The sequence below is a fragment of the Apus apus genome, chromosome 25 (genome assembly GCF_020740795.1).
Source record: "Apus apus isolate bApuApu2 chromosome 25, bApuApu2.pri.cur, whole genome shotgun sequence".
Lineage (NCBI taxonomy): Eukaryota > Metazoa > Chordata > Aves > Apodiformes > Apodidae > Apus > Apus apus.
The window spans coordinates 271,949-296,397 of record NC_067306.1 but is presented as its reverse complement, the minus strand read 5'-3'; the positions used below and the strand labels follow the sequence as shown (position 1 = coordinate 296,397).

Genomic DNA, 24,449 nt, shown 5'->3' with positions numbered 1-24,449 from the left:
GGCGGGCTCGCGGCGTGAGGTCAGTTCCGGTGGCGGCGACGCCGGTGGAGGGGCAGGCGGCAGCGCGGCCCCGCAGACCCGCACCGGCCCCGCACGCCCCGCCATGGCCTCGCTGCTGAAGGTGGACCCGGAGGTGAAGCTTAAGGTGCGCCCGCCCCGCCAGCCTCCCCTCCCGGGCTGGGCCGGGGGCGCCGCCCGGCCCCGCCGCTGCCCCACGGGAGGGCGGGGGCGGGATGGGGCCCTGGCCGCGGGTAGCTGCGGGCCCGGGCGCGGTGTCGGGCGCGGTGGCTCTCCCGCTGGCTCTCCCGCTTCGCCCCGCAGCCGGCCCAGCGGTTTTCTGTCCGCTCGTTGCTCTGGGCCTGCCCTGGCGCTGCTGGACCGGCCCTGGAGCCCAGCCCGCGCCGCGGGAGTTGCTGCTGGGCCCCCCGCAGCTCCTGCTCGGTGTTTATCGGCTTCTCCAGCCCTCGGGCGTTTCTCACCAGTGCGGGAGCTGCCCCCGGAGAGCTCGGCTCGCTGGGCCCTGCTCTTGGAGGGCGGCTCTGACCTGTCTCTGTTCTCCTTCTGCAGGTTGACTCCTTCAGGGAGCGAATCACAAGCGAGGTGAGTGTCCCACTGCGTGGGGCCGGGGCAGAACGAGGCCGTTCAGCCGTGTCTGACAGACTGGTTTGTGGTCTGAGCCTCTCCTGGAGGCTCTGTGACACTCGGGAGCGTTAGTCCCAGCTGCAGTGAGAGTCCGTGGCCTCGTGGCTCTCCTGGCATCTTCTGCGCTTGGCTTCGCGTGGCGGTTGGCAGCGGGCAGGGCCTGTGCCCTCTCCTCTCTCCTGCCTTTGGATATTTGGTCTTCTTCATGTTTTCGTTTCACATCATCATCTGCTTTTTCTCTCAGGCTGAAGATCTGGTGGCGAATTTCTTTCCAAAGAAGCTGTTAGAACTCGATGGATTCCTTAAGGTAAGGATGTGTTGTTCCCTGAGTCCTTTTTCACTTTTAAGCCAGGTGTGGAAAGCGACGAGGCTGGTCTGGTCCTGTGCATTTTGCTTGGGTCAACACAACCCTGCATTTGAGTGCTGGGAGCTCTGGAGGGAGAGCTTCTTTTTCCAGTTCTCTTTGTGTGTTCACCACATTTATCTCCCCTGCCTGTTCCCAGTGCCAGGCCATGATCTGCATAGGCTGCACAGTTGGTTGCTTTGGTTGTAGCCTGGAGCTGGCAGAGCTCTTGGGGTGGAGGGAGGGCTCCTTGCAGGCCTATTGTTAGACTTTTTCTCTGTTTTTCTTTCTTATTTTATAGTTGGATAAGAGGGAGGTCTAAATATTTTGTCTTCTCATTGTATTTGATAGGATGGAATTATTTAGTTCATAATTGAATAACAAATTGCTTTATTTTCCAGGAACCCATCCTGAATATCCACGATCTCACTCAGATCCATTCAGACATGAACCTCCCAGTGCCTGACCCAATTCTCCTCACCAACAGCCACGATGGACTGGACGGGGTAAGGTTACTCTCTTGGCTGTGATCCCTGCTTCTGTTAATTAAAACTTCATGGCTCTCTCTGTGCTGGAGTAGGATATTCCTATTTCATAACAAGCCATGACTCTCCCAAAGGCTTTTAGGGATTGGTTTCTTGAGCCTGGGAAGTCTAGTGGAGATAGTGCTGTGCTCTGCCATCCTTCTCTGCAAAGAAGGATACTTAGAAACCAGGAGTGAAGAAGAGGCTCAAAAATTTTCCATATTTCCTTTGCAAGACTGTTACAGCTTACGACTAGTTTGTGAGTAAAACGTTTTGTATATTTTAGCCAAATAAGAAAAAGCGGAAGCTGGAAGACCCCGAAGAGACTTATCAGGGTAAGAGTCCCCAAGTCCCTTGTGTTGCTGCCTGCCCCCTGCCCAGTGCATTCTGCCTTAGGGGGGAGAGATCACCTGGACCCCTTTGCCCTGTCCCAACAGCAGCTGCTCTTACAGGCCTGTCCCTGCAACCTCTGGAAGCCTGATCTACAGACCTTCTGTTGTGCAGGAGTCAGATTACAGCTCTTAGAAGCATAATTAGGACTTCTCTGGTAGACATAAGCAGTGTTTGCTTGAGCCTGGCCTGCTGACAGAGGCAGCTGATCTCCCTGTGCTCTGTGGTGAGAGCTCCCCTTGCCTGGGGGAAGATACAGGCTTCAGTTCAAGCTGGGGCAGAAACAGCTCATCCACCTGCAGCAGGATATTCCTTTTTGCCCAGCCTCAGCAGCCTAGAGCTCTCCAGCTCTCACCTCTGCTCTGTGTTTTCTTGTTTCCTTCCTTTGTGGTAACTGCTGCTCTCCCATGTGGAATCTCCCCTTCCCACAGGTTAGCTGTAGCCTGGCTCCGTGTCCGCCTCGAGCCTTTGGGAGACGAGGCGCTCAGGGACCCTTGATCTGATCCCCTGGAGCTGCTGTACCTGCCTGATGCCAGGTGTTTGTCTCCCTGCCTCTAGGAACCAAAGTGTTCGTGATGCCCAATGGGATGCTGAAGAGCAACCAGCAGCTGGTGGACATCATTGAGAAAGTGAAACCAGAAATCAGGCTGCTAATTGAGAAGTGTAACACGGTGAGCCGGGTGCTGGGCTGGCGGGGGCAGTGGAATGCTCTGCTCCTGGAGAGGCAGAGCTGCTCTGAGGGGACAAAGCAGCCCTTCTGTGTTCTGTGCATGAGGAAAGGCAAGGTTTGTGTGACAGTGTCTAAAGGTGGCTGGGAGGTGGCTATAGGGAAATTATGTGTTCCTGAGCCCTCGAGGAGCTCTGGAGCTCCCCTCCTGAAGGAGGAGGATGGCTGTCATGTAGGCTTTGTCCTTGAGGCTTTTCTTCATCCTCCTTTGGCACAGTCACAGGCACCTGCTGAGAGCAGCAGGTGTCACTCTCAGGAGAGCTTCCCATGGGAAGCTGCTTGTGCTGGCTGGTGTGGGATCCCAGCCACATGGGAAACAATCTCCTCAGAAGTGTTGCATGAGCACAGAGGACCTGCAGGAGCTTATCATGAGCTGCATGGTAAAGGCAGGGTCTTGGGGGACTTTTGATAAAGCTTTGAGAGAGGTCCCTGTAGAGATTATGGTGCTGATCAGTGTTGTGACCTTTCCACCACAGGTGAAAATGTGGGTGCAGCTTCTCATTCCAAGGATAGAAGATGGAAACAACTTTGGTGTTTCTATTCAGGTGAGACGCCACTGGCTCTATGCCCTGCAGTAGGAGAGAGCTGTGCTCCAGGGACATGGATCTTCTGGGTTCATGGATCTCTTGGGTTCCTCTAAATCTTTCATTTGGTGATATCCAGCAGCTGCAGCCCTGGGGTCGGTTTAGGTTTTAAGGCCCAACCCTGAGCTTGACATGGAATTGCTGAGATGTGTTGCTCTCCAGGCCCTGAAGGCCAGCTGCAGTCTCCTCAAGCTAATGGCTTCCTCATTTTCCCTGCAGGAGGAAACAGTTGCTGAGCTTCGAACTGTGGAAAGTGAGGCAGCATCCTACCTGGACCAGATTTCTAGGTAGGCACAAAAGAACAGATATTTTTTTTGCCGGGGAGGATGGGTCCTCTTGGGAAAAGTAAGGTGCTTGGGGAAGATCCCCCAGCTTTCCTAGAGCAGCCTGGGCCTGAAGAAAATCTTGGTGCTGTTTATCTGACCTTTAGCCTCTTCCTTTTCCTACCAGATACTATATCACAAGAGCAAAGCTGGTTTCCAAAATAGCCAAGTACCCTCACGTGGTAAGTAAACAGGAGAGTGGGAGTTGACGTGTTACGTGCTGCTGCTTTTTGGGGGCTCTTTGGGCCACTTTGCCCTTTTTGAGCCCAGGGTCCTGGAGGAAAAAGGGAGATTGTGCAAGGGTGCAGGACAGCTGTGTCAGGGGGCTCCGTGGGCAGGACGTGGGGATGCAGGGAGGTCATGTAGCTCTGCTCCTGCAGGAGGATTATCGCCGCACGGTGACAGAGATCGACGAGAAGGAATACATCAGCTTGCGCCTGATCATCTCGGAGCTGAGGAATCAATACGTGAGTGACAAACTGAGCTTGCCCTGGCTCCTGCACAGCACAGGGAAAGCCCCCTGGGTCCTGCCTCTGCTCTCCCCTCTCCACAGGGACACCCCATCCCGGCAGCAATCCCAAATCCTTCCTGCTCTGCTTTGACTCTGACAAGTGGAGCTGGCTGCTACCTCACCACCATCCCCTGGGGATGCAGGTGTTTCCCACTGAGCACTCACAGGGATCTAGCACAAAATACTGCTTCCACCATGCTGGGAACCTGGCATCCTAAACTCTCTGTGCAGCACAAGCTTCTTGGGCTCTGTAAAGAAATATCTTTTTAGTGTTAGATGCAGTGTCTTTTGTAAATCTTGAAGGAAGCCCTTTCCTTAACTAGGTGTGGAAGGGCAGGCAGGGGTTGAGGGTGGTGCCCAGGTGAGCTGTGTTGGCTCTTTTAACTAGTACTTGTGAAAGCTTCACCCTGGATTACTTCACCCTTCTTGTCTGAGTGCTGTTCTCCCTTTTTGCAGGTCACTTTGCATGACATGATTCTTAAAAACATTGAGAAGATCAAGAGGCCTCGGAGCAGCAATGCTGAGACCCTCTATTAAGTGTCAACATTTGAACTTGAGAACTGTTCAGTCAACTAAAGACCGTCATTGCCTTGGTTTGTTACGTGACTATCGAGATGGGAAACTGGCTGGAAATAGTATTGCATTCTTAGTTAAACTCTAAAGAAATCCTTGCCTAGTTTTGTGGTTGGTTTTGTTCAGGTCTCAGGAGCTCTCCCTCCCTCTGTAACTGGTAATGAGAAGGCCGTGCTGCTCTGGGGTGCCCTAAGGGCTACTGCAGAGCAAGAGCAGCAGCCAGGCAGGAATGTTCCTTCATGCCTTTCTTCCTACCTGAGTAGGAATCACTGAGACTAAGCCCTTGTCCTGTCCAGTCTCTTGGCTGGAGGCTTGACTGGGCTGTGTGGGCAGGGGGCAGAGCCATCCCCAGGGGCTGGCAGGGTGCCACTCGCTCCTTTGTCCCCTCTGCCACCCGCGCTCTGCACTGACCAGCTGCACTGGTGGGGACCCTGCCCCTCTGGGTGGTGACAGTGGCCGTGCCTGCTGCAGCCGAGCTGTCTGCACTCCTGGCTCAGCAGAGCCTGCCCTGTCCTGGATCAGTGCAGAGCACCAGGTGGTGCTCTCCTGGCTGGTTGTGAGCTCAGGTGGCTCCTGCTCCCATTTGTCGTTTGACAAGAGCCACTTCCTGTGTGTCCTCGTGCCCCTTCAGAATGAGATGCTTTTCCCCAGCTGAGAGAGGGAAGGACTGGAGCTCTGGTCCTGAAGTCCCTGTAGTCTCCTCAGGTGGTCGCCCCAGAGCCGCTGTCCCCTGCGGGGCAGGCCAGCCGCCATAGCCGGGGGGTGGGGAGGGCTGACGGCTGTACCACCGCAGGCCTGGTAGTCTTTCCCTTGCAGAGGGCACACGCCCGTGCCCGGTGACTCCTCTAAACCGCCGGAACATTTCATGGTCCATTACAAACCCTTTTGGAAATGACTGGTTGTGTTGCGTCAGTTTTTGTGTGTGGCAAGTGGGCCCATAACGCTGCAGGCTACAGAATTTTCTTATTTATAGTATTTCTACTTAAGTCCCCTATTCAGGGAACATTAAATCATTTGTTTCAGGAACCTTGCTGTTTCCTGGGTCTCGCTGTTACACCTGTATATTCTTATTGTGCAGTAGCCTTAATAGTTGTGTTAACCTCATTGTAACAACAGTGACAAATGGAATGAATTTTCTCCCCTCCTTTTTTTACTTTGTTTTTGTTCCTCCTGCTTCCACATCTAAGAGCCATGTTGTCTCTTGCTGGTTTCCCAGGGATTTTCCCAGAGTGTGGAGAGCTGCTGGCCCTTGCTATAGACTCTTCTGTTGTTGTTTGTAGTGAGTCAACTCTTAGTCTTCCCGCTAATAAATATTCAGTAACAAACCAACCGCATTCTCGCTGCTGTCAGGGAGCAGCACTTCCCCTTGTGTTTCTTTGTATTGATTCCTTTAAATTTGTTCGGCTCTCTTTGCCAGATGAAAGTATGTAAACTTTTACCATGTCAAAAAATTAAAATAAGGTACTTGAAATTCTTTTAAGGTAGACCCTTGTGTGTGATACTGAGCTCTAGGCTGTGCAGTGGTAACATCTGTGCTGGTCCTGCCTTCCTCACATACAGCTGCTCCTTCCCTGCATACTCCTCGTTCCTCTTGTAGGCTGCTGTAGATGGCTGTGTGCTGCAGGGTTTTTCTGTTCCTGGCTGTGTCTGATGCTGGGCACATGGTCCTGGTTTTTGTGTGCTCTGTCTCATCTCAACCCTGCGTGGGGGTCTCAGGAGGCACAGTGTGCGTGGTTCTTGGCACCCACAGCTTGTGCCCTGGCAGCTCCCGAGCCTCTGCCCAGCGGGGGTTGTGGGGCCAGCACCTGGATGTTGCCCCGGGCAGGTGTGCTCGGGCACTCTGTCCCTCAGCTGCTCCGTGCAGGTGCTATTGAGGAATTGTAGCCGCTGCCATCCCTGGCCGGAGCGTGCTCTGCTCTCCCCAGGGCACCGCCTGGCTCTTGCTGTGCTTCCTCCCGTGTCTGTTGCACACCCCGGGTGCAGAGACTGTTCCCTAAGCGTCCTGTTCCCCGGGGGTGCCGGCCCGTGCAAACCCCCTGGGTCCAGCCTCCCTTCCCGGCCGCGGTGCCGCTAGATGGGGCCCGTGCCCGGCCCGGGGCGGCCGCGGGAGTTGCGGACCGGCGCTCCCCGCCTCCCGGCCCGCGGGGCTTTCCGGCACCGAGGCGGCTGGAGCTCGAAGGAAGGACCATGCACGGGGGTTGGAAGTAAATGATCTTTAAGGACCCTTCCCAGCCAAACCATTGTGTGATTCTGTGACCTGCTGGCAGGGCTCTGCGTGGTGCAGCACGAGGGGTTCCTCCTTGGCGCCGCCAGAAGAATCCCATCTCTGGGGGTCTGTGCCCAAAATCCTGCAGAAGGACAGAGCATCCCGGCAGGCATTGAGAAGGGAGGGTTTGCTGCCTGTGATCTTAACCCTTCAGTCCCAGGGCAGCGGTTTCTACTTTGATTCCTAGTAGTGGGAAACAGTAGTGGGGGCAGCTACTGCCAGGGCTCTTATCCACAGGCTCTTGAGACATCCCAGCTTACACACAGTGACCGTTAAAACCTGAGAGGAGAATAAAGGCACAGCAGTTGTGTGCAGTCAAGCTGCCAGAAACGCAGCCAGCACGGGCAGGGGTCAGGCAGTTCCTCTGTGCTATTTTACACAAACTGACCCTGTGAGGTGAGGGAATAGGAGCAGAAGTTTTCCAAAGTCTGAGGTTGGGCTTGGGGTACTTCAGACTCCCCCATGTCAGGAGAGCTGGCATTTTTTTCTGTACCATACTCTACCCAGCTGTCTGACAGTCACTGACTCTGAGTTTCCATGAGCCAAAAGCTGTCTGTCTCTGGTTTTGGTTTCTATAAATTTCAGAGGCTATTTTTTGCCACCTCTACCTTTCTATGTGAGTGAAAAACAGCAAACTCTTCTCTTCCTTGCTTTGTTTGGGAGACGTGGGCAATTTAGTCAATATAGGTTGTACTGCTGGGCAGTACCTAAAAGCAGCTGTGTAACCAAAATAGACCCTGGTAGGATGTGGATTATCTTTATTAGGTGTGGGACAGAGTTCAGGTCTGATCAGACTGGTCGTAAACAAGTTATGCTGCTGTTAGTGAGACATGTAATTTTTTTAAATTCTAGGTTAGCTTTAAGCTGATTCAGGCTTCTTTAGGAGAAGGTACACAAGCAATTTTGGTGATGTGAGTGACCCCTAAGGATCCTTGATGGCTTTTCACTGGTGAGGTATTGACAGGGGTTCTGGCTCTGCAGGCTCAGTTAATTACTCTGCTTCCTGAAACTTCTACTGGAAGATGGAGTTGGATTTAGGGCTGTTCTGTTTATTCTGAAGCAGAGCTCCCAGAAGGTGCAGGCTGGTTCTTGTGCAGATTGTAACAGGCTTTAAAAGCCTTCAGCTTGAAAGGTGCAGCAGAAGTGGGCAGTTCCAGTAACGCAGGGTTAGACATGGTGTCCATGGCCTGTGTTCCGCAGTGGGCACAGGCAGCGTGAGGAGCTTCGTTTGTGTCCTCTGTGTCCTGCAGCCCTGGGGCGTGTGCTGTGGGTTGCTCTGCCCTGGGGATGTCATTACGGGTTAGGGTTTCTCTCTTTTTTTTTTTTTTTTTTTTTTTTTCTTCCAGACACCCAGTGCATGGAGCTAAGAGTGTTTCCACGTTTTATTTCCAGACATACCCCAGACATGCTGCAGGGTTGGGTTGTGATTTGTGGGGCAGTAAGGCCTGTGGAGTTTGTCCAGTTCTCTTCAACCACTGCTGTGCTGCTGAGAAACTGACCATCTGTAATTGCAGCCTATGCCTTAACTGTTAGGGACTTGGGATGCAAAACCAAGAGTCAAAGGCAAAACTGAAGGGTCTGCTCTTTTTTATGCTTCTTTAAGGAAATGTCAGTGTGAGCCTGGTGCTCGTGCAGCCATTCGGCTCAGCTGCATTGGTGCATGTGGCAGCAGAACTGGCTCTGGAGGAGGAATGTCCTGGCGCTGCTCTACACCTTGCCTGGGCTCTGAAGCAAACAGATGCTGTGTTCTAGGCTTCCACCAATGGGGCAGTCTTCTTTCAAGTGTAAGCCCCAGTAATCCTTGAAGCCTCTTTGACTTCATGGATTGAAAGACTGACTGGGAAGTCATTGCTCAGAGGCACCTGGTTCTGCCACTGGAGGCCAGTTGAACACTGATGTGTGGGGAACCTCTGCAACCCACAGCTGCTGCACCCCAGATGGCTGAGGCTCCTCATCTGTCCTGTCTCTCCCCATCAGTTGTGTCTGTGCCACAGAATGGGCCCCTTTTCTGGCACAGTGGATCCTGAATTGGCTGCTGTGGCTCTGTTGGCTTTGCTGGTGCAAGGGCTGGTGAGGCAGAGGTGACACAAGCTGGCACAGGGGGGACATGTGTGTCCCTGGCCTGCACAGCTGCTGCCTGGGCTAAAGGAGGCTGAGGCTGCCAGTGATGGTGAGGATAATGGAGTGTGTTGATGGCAACATGGCCTCCTGCCTGCCAGCATGGTGTTGGCAGGGCTGAGCCCAGGGCAGATCTGCTGCAGAGGGAGAGCTGGAGGCAGCGCTGAGGCTGGGGGGGGCTGTTTCCCACCAGGAAACTCTGAGAAGAGGAGGAAGGGAAGGCCAGGGTGAGGTGAGGTGAGGCTGGCAACAGGAGTGGAAATGTTGGGTTGAATCTCCAGCCCTGGTTCTCTTGGATGCCTGGTGCTTCCCAGCACCAGCTCAGGGACAGGCAGGGTTTGCAGCTGAAGTGGTATGTCTGGTGTACCCCAAGCACCTCCTGCATGGCAGGATGGAGCACCCAGTCCTGCTGTCTGGCCACCTTGTTCTGCCAAGGCCTGTGAGAACAGCAGAGACCCCTTCAGTGGGATGTTAGAGGGCACTGCCCACAATCCTGGGTAGAAATCCTGGAGGTGGTGCCCAGGCAGCACAACAATAGAGGACATGGCAATGAGCTGCCTGCCTGGAGGTGGCAGGTTGAGGGTTTCCTTGAGGAAACTTCTGAGAAGCTGCACCTCAATTTGCCTTTGAATTGGAGGCAGAGGCAAAAGCTGTGTGATCGTGTTTTGTTGGTGTTTTGTTGGAACTCCGGGGGATTGATCCTCCCAGAGCTGTTCAGAGGAGCAGACTGAGAGCCAGTGTTCACAGTGCCTTGGGGCCTGAGTCTTATCCTGAACTACCTATCTCCTTGCCTGCCAAAGTTTTTCTACTGCTACACAGATGGATGTGTTTTCAGCAAAGGCTTCCATGTGGAAGACTAAAAAAATAAAAATAAAAAGTAACTCCAAGCTTGGAATCGTGCTGCCAGGGAGAATATTTACAAGGAAACAGCCTGACAAACAAGGAAATTCAGTGAGTTGCAAAGAGGTGAAATTCTATGGTGTGGCAACAATTCCCAGCCTGTCAAAGTCTCACCATGGTCTCAGCCACCTCAGGCTGGCTACAGGATCTTCGTTTTCACAGGCAGCCTCAGGAAGCCAGGTTGGACTGAAAAAGTAATGGAATTATGTGAAACTTGTCTGAGTCACTGACCCTACATCTCCAGTCGTTCTTTCAGGGCACTGCTTGTGGAGGAGGACAGAGAGAGGAGATCTGCTCTTTCTGGTCACCACAAATTTCAGTTCTCCTCCCCTAGCCTCTCCCAGTCCTTTGTACTTTCTGTGTTAATCCATCCAGTGCAGCATAAACTTGACAGAGGCAGCAGCTGGAAACCCTGCTCTGAAAGCTGCAGTGAATGCCTCAGGGCCAGCAGCAGACATGAACGTGAAGACGGTGCTCGTCCTGCTCGTTCTGGCTCTAGCCACGATCTTTGCCTTAGTCTGTGTGCTGCTGACCAGAGGAAGGGCCCCCAGCCCGTGCCAGCACCAGCCCCCGGCGCAGGAGGACACCGGTGACAGCCAGAGCCTGGTCTTTGCTGATCTGACCCCCGAGGAGATGGTGCAAGTGGTGCGGTACCTGCAGGGGCACCTCGGGGTGCAGCTGGTGGACGCCTCGCGTGCCAAGCCCTCCGACAGCTGCATCGCCTCGGTGGACGTGCAGGTCCCTGCCAAGGCGGAGGTGCTGCAGTTCCTGGACGAGGGGGGGGCTCGGCCCCCCCGGGAGGCGCTGGCTGTGCTGTACTTTGGGAACCAGCCGGACCCCAATGTCACCGAGTACGTGGTGGGTCCGCTGCCGACACCGGCGTATCACCGGGACGTCACGGTGCAGAAGTACGGGGGGAAGGTGCCCTACCACCGCAGACCCACACTGGCTGTGGAATACACACAGATTGGAGGGTTTCTGAAAAGCCAGGTGTTCCCTGCAGCTCCATCTTTCATGAGGCAAGTCATGGAGTATGATGGAGCCAATCTGGCTGCCCTGACAGCTGCTCCCCGTGGATTCCAGTCTGGAGATCGGATCACCTGGTTTGCTTTGTTTCAGAACGTGAGCGGGTTCTTCCTGCACCCCGTGGGGCTGGAGGTTCTGGTGGACCACCGCAGCCTGGACATCTCCCGGTGGGCGGTGAGCAAGGTCTTCTACAATGGGCAGTACTACAGGGACATGGTTCAGCTGGAGAGTGCCTATGTGCAGGGTCGCATCAGGGTGGAGAAGGTGAGGAAAGCGCCGAAGGATGGGGACTTCTCATCCATGAAGCCCCGAGCGCCTTCGGCCACCCTGTTCCCTTTGCAGTACGAGCCCCAGGGTCCCCGCTACAGTGTCCGGAGCAACCACGTCGTCTTCCAGGCCTGGAGCTTTGCCTTTGGGATGAGCGTGAACACGGGCCTGCGCCTGTTTGACATCCGACACAAGGGGGAGAGGGTGGCCTACGAAATCAGCGTCCAAGAGGCGCTGTCTGTGTACGGCTCCAACTGCCCTGGAGCGATGTCCACCAGGTACATGGATGGCAGCTTTGGCATCGGGCGCTACACCTCCCCCTTGGTGCGAGGGGTTGACTGCCCCTATTTAGCAACGTACCTTGATGTCCACTACCTGGCTCATTCCCAGGTCCCTCGAGTTAGTAAAAATGCCCTCTGCATCTTTGAGCATAACCTGGGCTCTCCTCTGAGGCGCCACTACTCCAACTTGCAGTCACTTTACTATGGGGGGCTGGTCAACTCTGCGCTGGTCGTTCGGTCCATTACGACCGTGGGCAACTACGACTACGTGTGGGACTTCATCTTCTACCAGAGTGGGGCCATTGAAGGCAAGGTCCAGGCCACGGGCTACGCGAGTTCATCCTTCCTCCACGGGGATGGTCTGAGATACGGCAATAGGGTTTGGGAGCACACGCTGGGTACAGTACACACCCATTCCATCAACTATAAAGTGGACTTGGACGTGGGAGGTAGGTCTGAGTATTTCCTTAATGTCTGTCATTACACTGGTAAACCCCAGAGCTTTGGGGGCGATTGCCTCCTAGTCTTTAGTATCCCTCTCCTAACCTCTTCTTTAGTTGCAAAATTTTTTTCCTTTGTAGAAAGGAGCCTGTCAAGGTCATCGAGTTGAAGACAGTGTGGGTTGTCTGGCAGCTCTGTGTTCAGCCCAGGGAAAGTATGAAAGGTAGTAGCTGAAAAATGTTTGTGTTTCCTTGAGGCCTCAGGGCTGGCACAGCGTGTGTTGCCACAAGCAGGGCCAGGCAGACCGAGAGACGCAGCCCTGTCTGTTGGGCTAGAGGTGTCATCCTGCTCCCTGCTGCTGCTCCTGGTGCTCCCTGTAGCCTGGGAAAGCCCTTTTCCTATCTCATCTGCCCTTGTAAAGCAGGGCAGATGGACCAGTGCTCGCAGGGCTGAGCTTGAGCAGCTCTGTCCCCGCTTCTCTTTTCAGGAAACTCTTGTCATCTGGATCCTGAGTCTCGGGCTGCAGAGCTGCTGCAGTGAGCCAGTGAATTCCCCTGCTCCTGCACAGTCACAGTTTCTGGCGGCAGATTCCTGCTGAGGGTTATTTGAGTCCAGGAGCAGCTCCTGCAGCTCCAGGCTGAGCAGTGAAGCGTTGGCATCACTGTGGGAGTCACAAAGATGCTCAGTGGATGGGGCAGCTTTGCTTCCTCTTAAAGGCTGTGCTGTTCCAGTAACTGCAGTCAGGGAAGGTGCAAGGGCAGTGGTGGTGGTGCTGGGGCCCAGGCTGGCAGCATCAGGTGTTTGTTATCAAAACCTGCTCCTGTAAAAGGTGGGGGAGAAAGTGTTTTACACGTGCGCAGGATGAAAGGGCTCACGAGTAGGCAGTGGACTGCATCTGAGCCAGCCTGAGGAGAAGCACAGCTCCAGTAACCCATGCTGTCTCCTGGGTTGTGGGGAGTAGTTGGAGAACTAGTTACATCAAAGTGCAGCTGCCTCCAGTGCGATCATGTGGGACCTGCAGGGAAAAAGGGCAATTATTCCCCACCTATAAATGAGAATGAAAACAGGAGTTCCTAAATTAACATGATCGTAAGTGTGGTAAATTGATCCAGTGCGGCAGAGGTTTCAGCCCCTCCTGCCTGTGCCTCAGACTGTCCCACCAGGAGGGGACATACTCTCCAAGAACCCATCCTTGCCGTCTGTGGCGAGCGCTGCTGGGCGCAGCAGGACCAGCCACGCAGCAGCTGGTGGCCGTGCTGGAGGTCACCTGCAGTGGGGTGGCCCCAGCCCCTTGCTGCCCCCTCAGGGCTGCTTGCTGTTCTCCTTCCCAGGGAAGGTCAACCATGCAATCAGGAGCACTGAACTGTTGCCTGGTGGTAACCATTTCTGTCCATGGCAGTTCTTGTCCAAGGATCGTGTCCACTGGGGTGGGGCTAGGATGGCTGCCTGGGGTTGGATCCTGCAGCCTCTGCTCTTCCTGCTGCAGCCATTCCAGCTGCTGCTTGTCCCTCGCAGCTGCTGCTAGGAGTTGATGAGCACTGCCTGTTCTCACCAGGGAGCTTCCTCTGTCTCGGCCAATCTGCCCACAGCTAGAACTGGGCTGGAGCTACCGGGTCCATACCCTCAGGGTTGGGAGGGACTTGGTTGTGATGGAGAATGGCAACGTGGAGGTGGTGGGGAGCTGGCAGGTCTTGGGCTCTCCTGCAGCACCTGCTTAGACTGGCCCTCCAGGGGAGTGGGGCTGGTTCCAGGGCACCAGGGTGGAGAAGGAGCAGGGCTGGCCAAGCCTCCCCCGGTGTTGCTACGCTCCCTCAGGAGTGGGACAGCATGTCCTGGGAGATACTGGGAGAAGCAAAGGCCTCTTGGGCAGACTGGGGCCGGGACTCTTCCAGGTGCCACTCTGCAGCAGAGAAACCCATCAGTAGCTTGGGGAGTGAGTCAGGCACCAGCTCCCCTGCTGCTTTCCTCGGGGTGTCTGGGTTGGGGAGAAAACAGGCTGAGCTGGCTGGAACCTGTCACCTGCTCTGGGAGTCCTGCAGATGCTCCAGGCTCCCTCCCCACCTCGCAAGTGACGCCTTTACGCCCACAGTCAGCAAGTGAATTAAGAGCCAGGTCTGCAGGTGAGGGACGTATTCTGGATGCTGCAGCCAAACCCTGCTTGCCGTCTCTACACTTGGAAAGATGAATCCCAAACTTCCCTGCGTTCTACTGGTTGGGGCTGCAGTGATCATCTTTGTTCTCTCCTGCATGCTGCTGAGCCGGGGGAAGCAATCACCCAGCTGTGAGTCCCAGCCCCACATTGTGGAGAAAATGAGGTCCACAAGCCAGAGCCTGGTCTTTGCTGATCTGACCCCCGAGGAGATGGTGCAAGTGGTGCGGTACCTGCAGGGGCACCTCGGGGTGCAGCTGGTGGACGCCTCGCGTGCCAAGCCCTCCGACAGCTGCATCGCCTCGGTGGACGTGCAGGTCCCTGCCAAGGCGGAGGTGCTGCAGTTCCTGGACGAGGGGGGGGCTCGGCCCCCCCGGGAGGCGCTGGCTGTGCTGTACTTTGGGAACCAGCCGGACCCCAATGTCACCGAGTACGTGGTGGGTCCGCTGCCGACACCGGCGTATCACCGGGACGTCACGGTGCAGAAGTACGGGGGGAAGGTGCCCTACCACCGCAGACCGATGCTGGGCAGTGAGTACCAGGCGGCTGAAGCGTTCATAAAGACAACGGCATTTGCTGCAGCCCCGACCTTCCTGAAAGAAGTGCTTGAGTACGATGGCACCAACGTGGCCTTTCAAACTACAGCCCCACACAGCTTCCAGTCTGGAGACCGTAAGTCCTGGTTCATCATGTTTCAGAATGTGAGCGGGTTCTTCCTGCACCCCGTGGGGCTGGAGGTTCTGGTGGACCACCGCAGCCTGGACATCTCCCGGTGGGCGGTGAGCAAGGTCTTCTACAATGGGCAGTACTACAGGGACATGGTTCAGCTGGAGAGTGCCTATGTGCAGGGTCGCATCAGGGTGGAGAAGGTGAGGAAAGCGCCGAAGGATGGGGACTTCTCATCCATGAAGCCCCGAGCGCCTTCGGCCACCCTGTTCCCTTTGCAGTACGAGCCCCAGGGTCCCCGCTACAGTGTCCGGAGCAACCACGTCGTCTTCCAGGCCTGGAGCTTTGCCTTTGGGATGAGCGTGAACACGGGCCTGCGCCTGTTTGACATCCGACACAAGGGGGAGAGGGTGGCCTACGAAATCAGCGTCCAAGAGGCGCTGTCTGTGTACGGCTCCAACTGCCCTGGAGCGATGTCCACCAGGTACATGGATGGCAGCTTTGGCATCGGGCGCTACACCTCCCCCTTGGTGCGAGGGGTTGACTGCCCCTATTTAGCAACGTACCTTGATGTCCACTACCTGGCTCATTCCCAGGTCCCTCGAGTTAGTAAAAATGCCCTCTGCATCTTTGAGCATAACCTGGGCTCTCCTCTGAGGCGCCACTACTCCAACTTGCAGTCACTTTACTATGGGGGGCTGGTCAACTCTGCGCTGGTCGTTCGGTCCATTACGACCGTGGGCAACTACGACTACGTGTGGGACTTCATCTTCTACCAGAGTGGGGCCATTGAAGGCAAGGTCCAGGCCACGGGCTACGCGAGTTCATCCTTCCTCCACGGGGATGGTCTGAGATACGGCAATAGGGTTTGGGAGCACACGCTGGGTACAGTACACACCCATTCCATCAACTATAAAGTGGACTTGGATGTGGGAGGTAGGTCTGGTTCTCCTCTCTCCTTTGTGCTCTCCCTGAGTACTTTTAGACTCCCAAACTTGACATCTTTGATTTTTCCCTCCATGCCCTGTCCTGAGCCCCAAATGATAGCCAGCGTCACAGTCAAGCTGGTTTGTTGGTATGTGGTTTCCAGCTCACATTCCTGCGTCCTGCAGCTTTTTCAAGCTGTTCCTGCTGCTCACGTGTGAGTGAAACAGGCAGCTGCCCCCTCCACAGGGCTGCGGGCATGCTGGGAAGGTGTGGGGCTGGTGGCCAGCTCCGAGCTGGGGGCTCTGCTGCCTGTTGCTGCGTTCAAGGTGTCCTTTGCTCACAGCAGCAATGGCCACTTCATCTGCAGTTTTCTAGATCTTCTGCCATTTAAGCCACAAATCTGTCCTGATGCTCCTGCTGAAATTGCGTTTGCTGCATGCCCCTGCCATCTATTAAAATTGTCCCCATTTCTTTTTCATTTGGAAACACAAATGTAAGGATTGTTCAACGTTGGTTTAGGATAAGCTTTGAGTCCTTAGGTAAAAATGGGGAATTGCAAAACTGCAAGAACAGGGAAAAGTCAGATGAAATCAAGGTGTCACTACTACGACTGTAAGGGGAGTTGATTGGTTAGAAGTTTTGTTCACATCATAAAAGGGTAGAAATAAGCATGGTGATGAGCACCAGCCCCTCCACTGAAGCCAAACTGGCCCTGGAGTGCTCTCAGCTAGCTCTTTGCCATCTTCTGCCTGGATGGCATCTTTTCTTCCTGTTCTTGTGCCCCTCCTGTTGCTCCAAGCCTCTGTCTCATGACTCTTCTTTGTGGTAAGACCTGTGCAGCACCAGCTCTGTGATGTGCAAATGTGCTCAGAGCTGGGCCCTTCCCAGGGCATTTTGTTTAGACTTGTGTGGGGAAGAAAAAGAACAGTTTCCCACAGCAGGACAAATGCTGATGAGCATGAACAGTGCCTGGGCCAGCAGGCGCTTGAGTTAATTAGACTGTGCTTTCACTGGGAAGCAAACCTGTTCTCCTGCCCCAGGACAAGCTTCTCTGCTTGTCCCTGTGGACCGTGGTGTCTGCCACAGCATGGAGCTGACGGGGTCAGACACGTACAGCCAGAGATTAATGTACGCTACGTGCAGTCCTGCTGCTGGGCAGCTGTGGAGCCACAACCTCTCCCATGGGCAGGAGCCAGTATTTGGAGCCTGGGGCGTGGGAAGGGAGGGATGGGGAGGGTGAGCTCTGGCCGCAGTGATGTCTGTGGGGAACAAGGAACTGCAGGGACACTCTTCAGTAAATTTTGTTTTTGCTTCATAGGAGTTAAAAACTCCCTGGTGGCCCATGATATGGTGTTTGAGATGATCCGGGCTCCCTGGAGCCCAGAGCAGCAGATAGAGCGGCCACGACTCACCAAGAAAATCCTGGACACAGAGGACCAGGCTGCCTTCCGGCTCCAGTCAAAGATGCCCAGATACATCTACTTTGCAGCCAATAGCAAGAACAAGTGGGGCCACCAGCGTGGTTACAGGATCCAGATCACCAGTTTTGCAGGCGACCATGTCCCTGAAGCCAGCTCCATGGAGAGGGCCATCAGCTGGGCAAGGTCAGGCTGCTCTGATGGTCATGGTGTGTTCTCAGAGGTGCTCAAAGCCTCTGGGGAGCTGGCTTTTAGCCCTGCCCTGCCTCAGGGAGCTGCTCCTGACTCTTCTCCTAACCTCAGGTACCAGCTGGCTGTCACCCAGAGGAAGGAGGAGGAGCCCACCAGCACCAGCATCTACAACCAGAATGACCCCTGGACACCAACTGTTGCCTTCGCTGACTTCATCAACAACGAGACCATCACCAGCGAGGTGAGCTGGGGTCCCCCAGGCAGAGCAGGATCTCGAGAGCTGCCCCAAGGGCTGAGTCATCCTGGCATCTCCACCAGGACAGCTGTGTGACCCCGGTATCGCCCGCGGCACAGCAGGCGCAGCCGGGAGAGCAGCAGCCCTGGGGAACGAGAACAGTGGGTTTGAGCATCTGCTTTTCTGTGTGTCTGCTTGGTGCTTTGGTCAGAGGGTGTACATTGATGTACAGAGCTCGTTTCTCCTGAGGGAGAAATGCTGGCAAAATGTCAGGAAAATCTCTGTGAGGCCAGGGCTTGGCTGTGGGGGTCAGGGCAAGGGCCCTTCTGCTGGGTGGGTGTCTGCAGCTGTGGCTGAGGGCAGGTCTCCGGGAAAGGAAGGGGATCTTTCCCAGGCCAAGGGAGCTTGGCACGTGATAACATAGCCAGGCTTGTGCCTGTGGAGGTCCTCTCCTGCTCTCCTCTAACTTTCTATGGCCCCTGCGCAGATTTCAGTCACTGCAGCCTTCAGAAATAACCAGTCTTGTGGCTCTTCCCTACCTAGGACTTGGTTGCCTGGATAACTGCTGGTTTCCTTCACATCCCACACTCTGAGGATATTCCCAACACTGTGACAGTGGGAAACTCAGTCGGCTTTCTCCTGAGACCCTACAACTACTATGACCTGGACCCCTCCATATACTCTCACGATGGTGTATTTTTCACCAGCGAGCAGGACTTCACGACATGTGATATCAACCCTATCGCGTGCCTGCCCAAAACCGCCTCTTGTTTGCCAAACTTCCTCCCATTCACCTATGATGGCTTCCAGAACGTGAGCAGGCTCTAACACTACAGGACAGTGTTAGGAGACACAGTCAGAGGTACCAGGTTGACTGTTCTCTCAGATTTTCAGGTTTCTAGTGAAGTTGTCTCAATTTCCAGTTGTGCAATGGCTTAATTTTTTTTATCATTGCTTTTTTAATAGTGCTCTTTAAAAGGGAAGCATAATCTTCCTGGCATGAAGCCAGACAACAGTCTATGTTATCTCTGTTAATTGCTGAATTTGAGCTGTTGCAGGAGGGAAGTGAAGAGAAAATCCTGTTCCTCTGCTGTAGAAGCAAGCGCTGTGTAGTGTCTATCTCAGGCCAAAAAAAAAAAAAGAAAATTATCCCGATCCAGCGCTCTCCTGTGTCTCGTTCTTGCAACTTTCAGCATTGTCTGCTGGGCAGGGTGCTGGGGCTGCTCCGTGTTTCCTGCATCCAGCCAGCAGCGAGGCTCTGGGCACAGGACGGTCCAGCCCGTCCCTCGTCTGTCCTCGGGCGCCCCGGGGCGGGCGCTGGGACCGAGCTCAGCGGCTGCCCGGGGTGAGGCTGGGGCAGAGCCAGCACCTGACGGGCTGCAGCTCTCGGGCACCCGCCCGCGGTGCAGTGAGGGGACCAGAGGGGACTGTAGCAAGGGGGGGTCCCACTGTCCCTGAGCCACCCCCATCCCCACGGATGGCTCTGCCCAAACCAGCTGATCCTCAGCTTCGTGGCAGCTCCTGGGTCTGTCACAGCTCGACAGGGCCAGATCCACAGTGCAGAAGCTGTGCAGCATGTCCAGTGCCACTGCCCCATGCCAGGACACTTGGGGGGGGCTCTGGAGCCCTCGAGCCCTCCTCATAGCCCATAGCCAAGGATTAGGAAGGACAGATGCAGAAGTATTAAGTTTACTTTAAATTATGACTCACTGGGGGAAGCAGAGCCAAGCTAAGTTGCCTTTTATGGTTTCCAGCAAATCCCAGGCACATCTCAGAACATCCCCCTGTGCCCTCCTAGTAAGTTCCTCTGGGTTATTTGCTGTTGAGAAAACAAGGGGAAAAAAAATCAAACCCAACCAAACCCAGCCTCTTCTGTTGTTGGATAGCTGGGAGAACTCTGCAGCTGGAAAGCCGCCCTGCTCGGCTGCAGGAGCACCAGTGCCTCAGGGCCAGCAGCAGACATGAACGTGAAGACGGTGCTCGTCCTGCTCGTTCTGGCTCTAGCCACGATCTTTGCCTTAGTCTGTGTGCTGCTGACCAGAGGAAGGGCCCCCAGCCCGTGCCAGCACCAGCCCCCGGCGCAGGAGGACACCGGTGACGGCCAGAGCCTGGTCTTTGCTGATCTGACCCCCGAGGAGATGGTGCAAGTGGTGCGGTACCTGCAGGGGCACCTCGGGGTGCAGCTGGTGGACGCCTCGCGTGCCAAGCCCTCCGACAGCTGCATCGCCTCGGTGGACGTGCAGGTCCCTGCCAAGGCGGAGGTGCTGCAGTTCCTGGACAAGGGGGGGGCTCGCCCCCCCCGGGAGGCGCTGGCTGTGCTGTACTTTGGGAACCAGCCGGACCCCAATGTCACCGAGTACGTGGTGGGTCCGCTGCCGACACCGGCATATCACCGGGACGTCACGGTGCAGAAGTACGGGGGGAAGGTGCCCTACCACCGCAGACATGTCACCGGCAAGGAGTACATGGATATCAATGCTCTCATCCAGCGGGAGTTGAGAAAGGCACGGCGCTTCCTGGCTGCATGCTGCGAGTCCGACGGGACCGACCTGGCCATCCTCACCACGGCCCCACGGGGCTTCAAGTCTGGCGACCGCACGACCTGGTTTGTCCTCTTCCACAATGTGGCAGGCACTGGCTACTACCTCTCACCAGTGGGTCTGGAGGTGCTGGTGGAGCATGGGGACCTCCATGTCTCCCAGTGGCAGCTGCGCAAAGTCTTCTACAACGGCCAGTACTTTCCCAGCACAGGGGATCTGGAGAATGCATTTGTGGCCAACATGCTGGAGGTTGTGAGGATCAAGAAACCCCTGGCTGAAGTGGTGCTGGGCTCAATGAGACCCCGGCGCCCGCCTGGCTCCATGGGGCCACTGCAGTACGAGCCCCTGGGTCCCCGCTACAGTGTCCGGGATAACCATGTCACCTTCCAGGGCTGGAGCATCACCTTTGGCATGAGCCCCAACTCTGGCCCACGCCTCTTTGACATCAGGTTCCGTGGGGAGAGGATTATCTACGAGCTGAGTCTCCAGGAAGCCTTAGCTCTGTATGGCTCGAACTGCCCAGGGGGCATGTCAACTCGCTACCTCGATGGGAGCTTCGGCATTGGCAGGTTTGCCTACGAGCTCGTCCGTGGCCTTGACTGCCCCTACACAGCGACCTACATGGACCAGCACTACTTGGCAGAGTCAGAGACCCCCAAAACCAACCAAAACTCACTCTGCATTTTTGAGCATGATGCTGCTCTCCCTCTGCGGCGCCACTTCTCTGACTCGCAGTCCTTGTACTACGGTGGGCTGCGGAAAAACACCCTGGTCATCCGTGCCATCTCCACCCTCATCAACTACGACTACATCTGGGACTTCATGTTCCACAGCAGTGGGGCTGTGGAGGTCCGGGTGCATGCCACTGGCTACATCAGCTCCTCCTTCTTCTATGGTCAAGGCACTGATTATGGCAACAGGGTTGGTCCACACACGCTGGGGACGATGCACCTCCACCACATGCACTACAAGGTGGACCTGGATGTTGACGGTAGGTCTGGGTGCTTTTGTGCACAGCCACGGTTTGCTGTGGGCTGCAGCTCTGCCTGGGGTGCAGTGCTCAAGAGGTTTTCCCTTCTGCTTCACAGGGCAGCTGAACTCTGTGGAGACCCAGGATATGAGTTATGAGCTTGTGAAAGATCCTTGGAGCATGCAGAACACCATGGAGAGGCTGTACCTCCGGAGGGAGAGGTTGGAGAGGGAGGATGAGGCAGCCTTCCCGCTCCAGGCCCCCCTGCCCCGCTACCTCTCCTTCACCAGCCCCAAGCCCAACAAGTGGGGGCATCCACGCAGCTATCGGCTCCAGATCACCAGCTCTGCCGGGGAGCACCTGCCTGCCAGCAGCTCCATGGAGAGGGCCATCAGCTGGGGCAGGTGGGTTTCGGGGTGCACACAGAGTGTGTCCCCCTCCTCCCCAAAGATAGGGGGTCTGATGCAGCCCAGTGAGGCTGTGCTAGGCTGCAGGGAAGGGTTAAGCACTGAACGTGCATATTTTTTGACTCTGAAAATCCCTTTAAAAGTTGCTCAATGACATCTGTTCACAGTAGTTCACAGACAGGAATCTGACCCCAGATAAGATTAATGTAGAGCAATCAGATGTGTTTGTCCCTGTGAGGATAACCAGGCTGTAAGATGAACTCCCAAGGGAAGCACTAGCATCCCCAGATCTTGACATCTTCATGTAGGACAGGATGTATTTTGCAAAATGCTTGGGATAAGCACAGAGCTGGTCTCTGCCACAGTGAAATTTAACAACTCATGTTCTCTGGGAGGCTGTAGGGGTTAAAAATGGCCGCAGCTGCAGTCAGTGTGTCATGCAGCAGGCAGCAGCATCAAGCCTGGATATGGTCATGTTTCCCAGTTGTGCTGGAGTCGCCACAGGCAACAACTGAACCCCAAAGTCCCTGCCAGCCCTGTCCCTCCATAGCCCAGAAGAGTCTGTGTCCCCAAGCATCCCTCCTGGGTTTGGGGATGAACCCTCATGCAGCCATGCCACAGTGTTCAGCTTTGAGCTGGTGGGGACAAGCCTCTCTGCTCCCCATGCTGACAGGTACCAGCTGGCTGTCACCCGGAGGAAGGAGGAGGAGCCCACCAGCACCAGCATCTACAACCAGAATGACCCCTGGACACCAACTGTTGCCTTCGCCGACTTCATCAACAACGAGACCATCACCAACGAGGTGAGCTGGGGTCCCCCAGGCAGAGGGGGGCTGAGCACCCCAACAGCTGCCCAGTTTGGCATGTGGGGGCTAGGGCTGGAAGGGCTCTGACGGGTGCCTGGCTCCCCTCCTGCCCAGGATCTGGTTGCCTGGGTATCTGTGGGGTTCCTGCACATCCCCCATGCTGAAGATGTCCCCAACACGGTGACCGTGGGCAACGGTGTCGGCTTTTTCCTGAGGCCCTACAACTACTTTGATGAAGACCCCTCAGTGGACTCGCCTGACAGCATCTACTTCAGTGAGGCGCAGGATGTGGGTGCATGTGGGACCAACCAGCTGGCCTGCCCACCCCCCTCCTGCGCCCCCCACCTGCCCCGCTTCCGCTACGGGGGGTTCCTCAACCTCAGCCTGGCCCCACCGCCCAATGGGCTCTGAAGGAGACAGGGATGGGGCCACCACTGCCCCTGTCCCTGTGGGTGTGGGTTGTCTGAGGGACAGCTGGGGGGTCCAGCCGTGGGCACAGGCTGGTTCTGCCGCCAGGACTTGCTCTCCACATCCCCAGCATGTTGCATGCTCAGGGTCAGGTTTTCAGAGCAGCTCAGCTCTCATTTTGGCACCACAATACTGCTGAAGATGAGCTCAAAGCCTCTGGAAAACAGCCCCTGGCAGTGATTTTGAGAGACTCCATCCATGCTGCCACCAGAAGTGCTGTGTGATGCCTACAGCCACTCCCCTCCTCTGGCACCGGGTGCCTGCTGCCTCCCCAAGGTAGGTGTGTGCACGCAGGGTGGTGGTACTGGCAGGGCTGGGCACTGCATAGAGCCACAGCTCCCCTTGGATTTGTGGTCCACAGCGAGGCTGTGCCCAGGTTGGCCTAGTGTGGTAGTGTGGTGGCCAACGGCTCCAGACACCCAAAATATCCACCCTGGCCTCATGGCCACCGTGGGTCCGGGGCTGCTGAGACCCAGGTGATGCTGAGTTCTGGCTACTGTGGCAGTACCAGGCTCTGGGGTCAGGGACAAGGGACAGGGGCAGCAGGAGGAGCATCCTGCAGGGCTGTAGGATGGGCACTCCCCAGGCTGGGCTGCCCCATATCCAACCCTCCCCAATAAAGAGCTCCTGGAGCCTTTTCTGACCAAACTGTCGTGTAGCTCATGGATGCTGCTGTGGCTGTGCAAGCATGCACTGACTGTGCTCTTGGACCCTGGATGCTTGCAGGAGGCTCCTGCCGGGGAATGTGACACAAACAGGCAGTTAATGTGTAACAGCTGTACCGAGCATGTTCATCAGTGCTGGCCTTGGCTGCTGCCCGGTGTGCTCAGCCCCCCTGGTATGGGGACCCTTGCTCCCACACCCCGGCTGCGTGCACAGCCTGGCAGGATCCTGCACCCTTCAGAGCCCACCCCCGTTGTGCTGAGCTGGCCTGGGGACACTGAAGGTCTTGGCAAGGGCAGTTCAGCTCCAGCCTCACCGCCCTGCCCTGGCATGTGGCTGCAGATGCCAAGGACTGGCCAACATGTCCCTGGGAGTAGGGTGGGTGTCCATCCCCTCTGACGTCTTGCCTTGGGGGCTGAGTCTGGTCAGGGCCGCACGGTGAGGGGCTTGAGATGCCCTCATGACAGCAACACATTCCCTCAGGAGCCAGCTCAGGTCACTGCAGCACAGGGAAAGGATGTTGGGCAGGAGCAGACAGCCTGGGGACACAGCTCAGGGCAAGCTGCAGTGGTCCCTGGGGTGACATCAGGAGCCATGCCCCAGGGGCACCTCCTGGGCCTCAGGGGGAGCAGGAAGCATGTCCCCTGGGAGGGGAAGGTCCCAGCTGGCCAGGTACCTGCCTGCAGCTGCATGTCCTGTGTTTGTGAGGGCTCCTGGACTCTGCCCACGTGCTGATGCAGGTGAGTGCAGACACGCTCCTGTGCTGGCAGCGACCGGCTCTTAGCCCAGCCCCAGACCTTGCAGCAGGCTGGGAACTTTCTGGACGAACCATTGGCACCGTCTGTGGCACATCACGTTACAGTACCCATGCACCCTGCACTTCCTGGTGCATCTGCTCTCTTGGGAATCATGGGGACACTGTGTCCCAGCACCAGCTGCTGACCTGGCAGACACACCTGGGCTGCTGGCTCATCCCAGGCTCATTGTACACAGTGCAGAGATAAAGCACGCCCAGCCTGGCCTCATTCCTTCCCTGGGAAAGCCACCCCAGCCAGTCGGCAAAGCATGTCCCTGGCCAGCAGTGCTGCCAGT

The 24,449-nt window shown here is 56.0% G+C and overlaps 3 protein-coding genes across 5 annotated transcripts; all 3 read left to right on the top strand.

The window, feature by feature from the left end:
- The first annotated feature begins 4 nt into the window (after positions 1–4).
- PSME3 (proteasome activator subunit 3) lies at positions 5–6,101 on the top strand. The gene is made up of 11 exons (XM_051640146.1): positions 5–145; positions 568–600; positions 887–949; positions 1,387–1,491; positions 1,796–1,844; positions 2,458–2,570; positions 3,103–3,171; positions 3,430–3,497; positions 3,661–3,715; positions 3,914–4,000; positions 4,501–6,101. Exons 1-11 carry the CDS (start codon positions 104–106, stop codon positions 4,579–4,581), a joined length of 765 nt encoding a protein of 254 aa, XP_051496106.1. The 5' UTR covers positions 5–103; the 3' UTR covers positions 4,582–6,101.
- Positions 6,102–10,346: 4,245 nt separating this feature from the next.
- Positions 10,347–23,336, top strand: LOC127394376 (membrane primary amine oxidase-like). Of its 3 annotated transcripts, none has more exons than XM_051640266.1 (5): positions 10,347–10,822; positions 19,930–21,034; positions 21,132–21,417; positions 22,094–22,223; positions 22,341–23,336. In XM_051640266.1, the coding sequence occupies exons 1-5, from the start codon at positions 10,358–10,360 to the stop codon at positions 22,635–22,637; spliced, it is 2,283 nt and encodes a 760-aa protein (XP_051496226.1). In that variant the 5' UTR covers positions 10,347–10,357; the 3' UTR covers positions 22,638–23,336. The 3 variants fall into 3 exon arrangements, with proteins under 3 accessions (XP_051496226.1, XP_051496227.1, XP_051496225.1); XM_051640267.1 differs by lacking the exon at positions 10,347–10,822 and adding an exon at positions 14,246–14,565; XM_051640265.1 differs by lacking the exon at positions 10,347–10,822 and having other exon boundaries at positions 19,357–21,034.
- On the top strand, positions 16,954–18,623 carry AOC3 (amine oxidase copper containing 3). Its single transcript, XM_051640269.1, has 3 exons — positions 16,954–17,262; positions 17,380–17,509; positions 18,047–18,623. Exons 1-3 carry the CDS (start codon positions 17,006–17,008, stop codon positions 18,329–18,331), a joined length of 672 nt encoding a protein of 223 aa, XP_051496229.1. The 5' UTR covers positions 16,954–17,005; the 3' UTR covers positions 18,332–18,623.
- Positions 23,337–24,449: the final 1,113 nt, after the last annotated feature.

Excerpts from the sequence above, each read along its gene's own strand:
- PSME3 (XM_051640146.1), top strand. The coding sequence starts at position 104 with ATGGCCTCGCTGCTGAAGGTGGACCCGGAGGTGAAGCTTAAG. Across the intron at positions 3,172-3,429 it reads ACTTTGGTGTTTCTATTCAG|GAGGAAACAGTTGCTGAGCT; the intron begins GTGAGACGCCAC and ends TTTTCCCTGCAG. Across the intron at positions 4,001-4,500 it reads CGGAGCTGAGGAATCAATAC|GTCACTTTGCATGACATGAT; the intron begins GTGAGTGACAAA and ends CCCTTTTTGCAG.
- LOC127394376 (XM_051640266.1), top strand. The coding sequence starts at position 10,358 with ATGAACGTGAAGACGGTGCTCGTCCTGCTCGTTCTGGCTCTAGCCACG. Across the intron at positions 10,823-19,929 it reads TGCAGAAGTACGGGGGGAAG|GTGCCCTACCACCGCAGACA; the intron begins GTGCCCTACCAC and ends TACGGGGGGAAG. Across the intron at positions 21,035-21,131 it reads GGTGGACCTGGATGTTGACG|GGCAGCTGAACTCTGTGGAG; the intron begins GTAGGTCTGGGT and ends TCTGCTTCACAG.
- AOC3 (XM_051640269.1), top strand. The coding sequence starts at position 17,006 with ATGGTGTTTGAGATGATCCGGGCTCCCTGGAGCCCAGAGCAGCAGATA. Across the intron at positions 17,263-17,379 it reads AGGGCCATCAGCTGGGCAAG|GTACCAGCTGGCTGTCACCC; the intron begins GTCAGGCTGCTC and ends TCCTAACCTCAG. Across the intron at positions 17,510-18,046 it reads ACGAGACCATCACCAGCGAG|GACTTGGTTGCCTGGATAAC; the intron begins GTGAGCTGGGGT and ends TTCCCTACCTAG.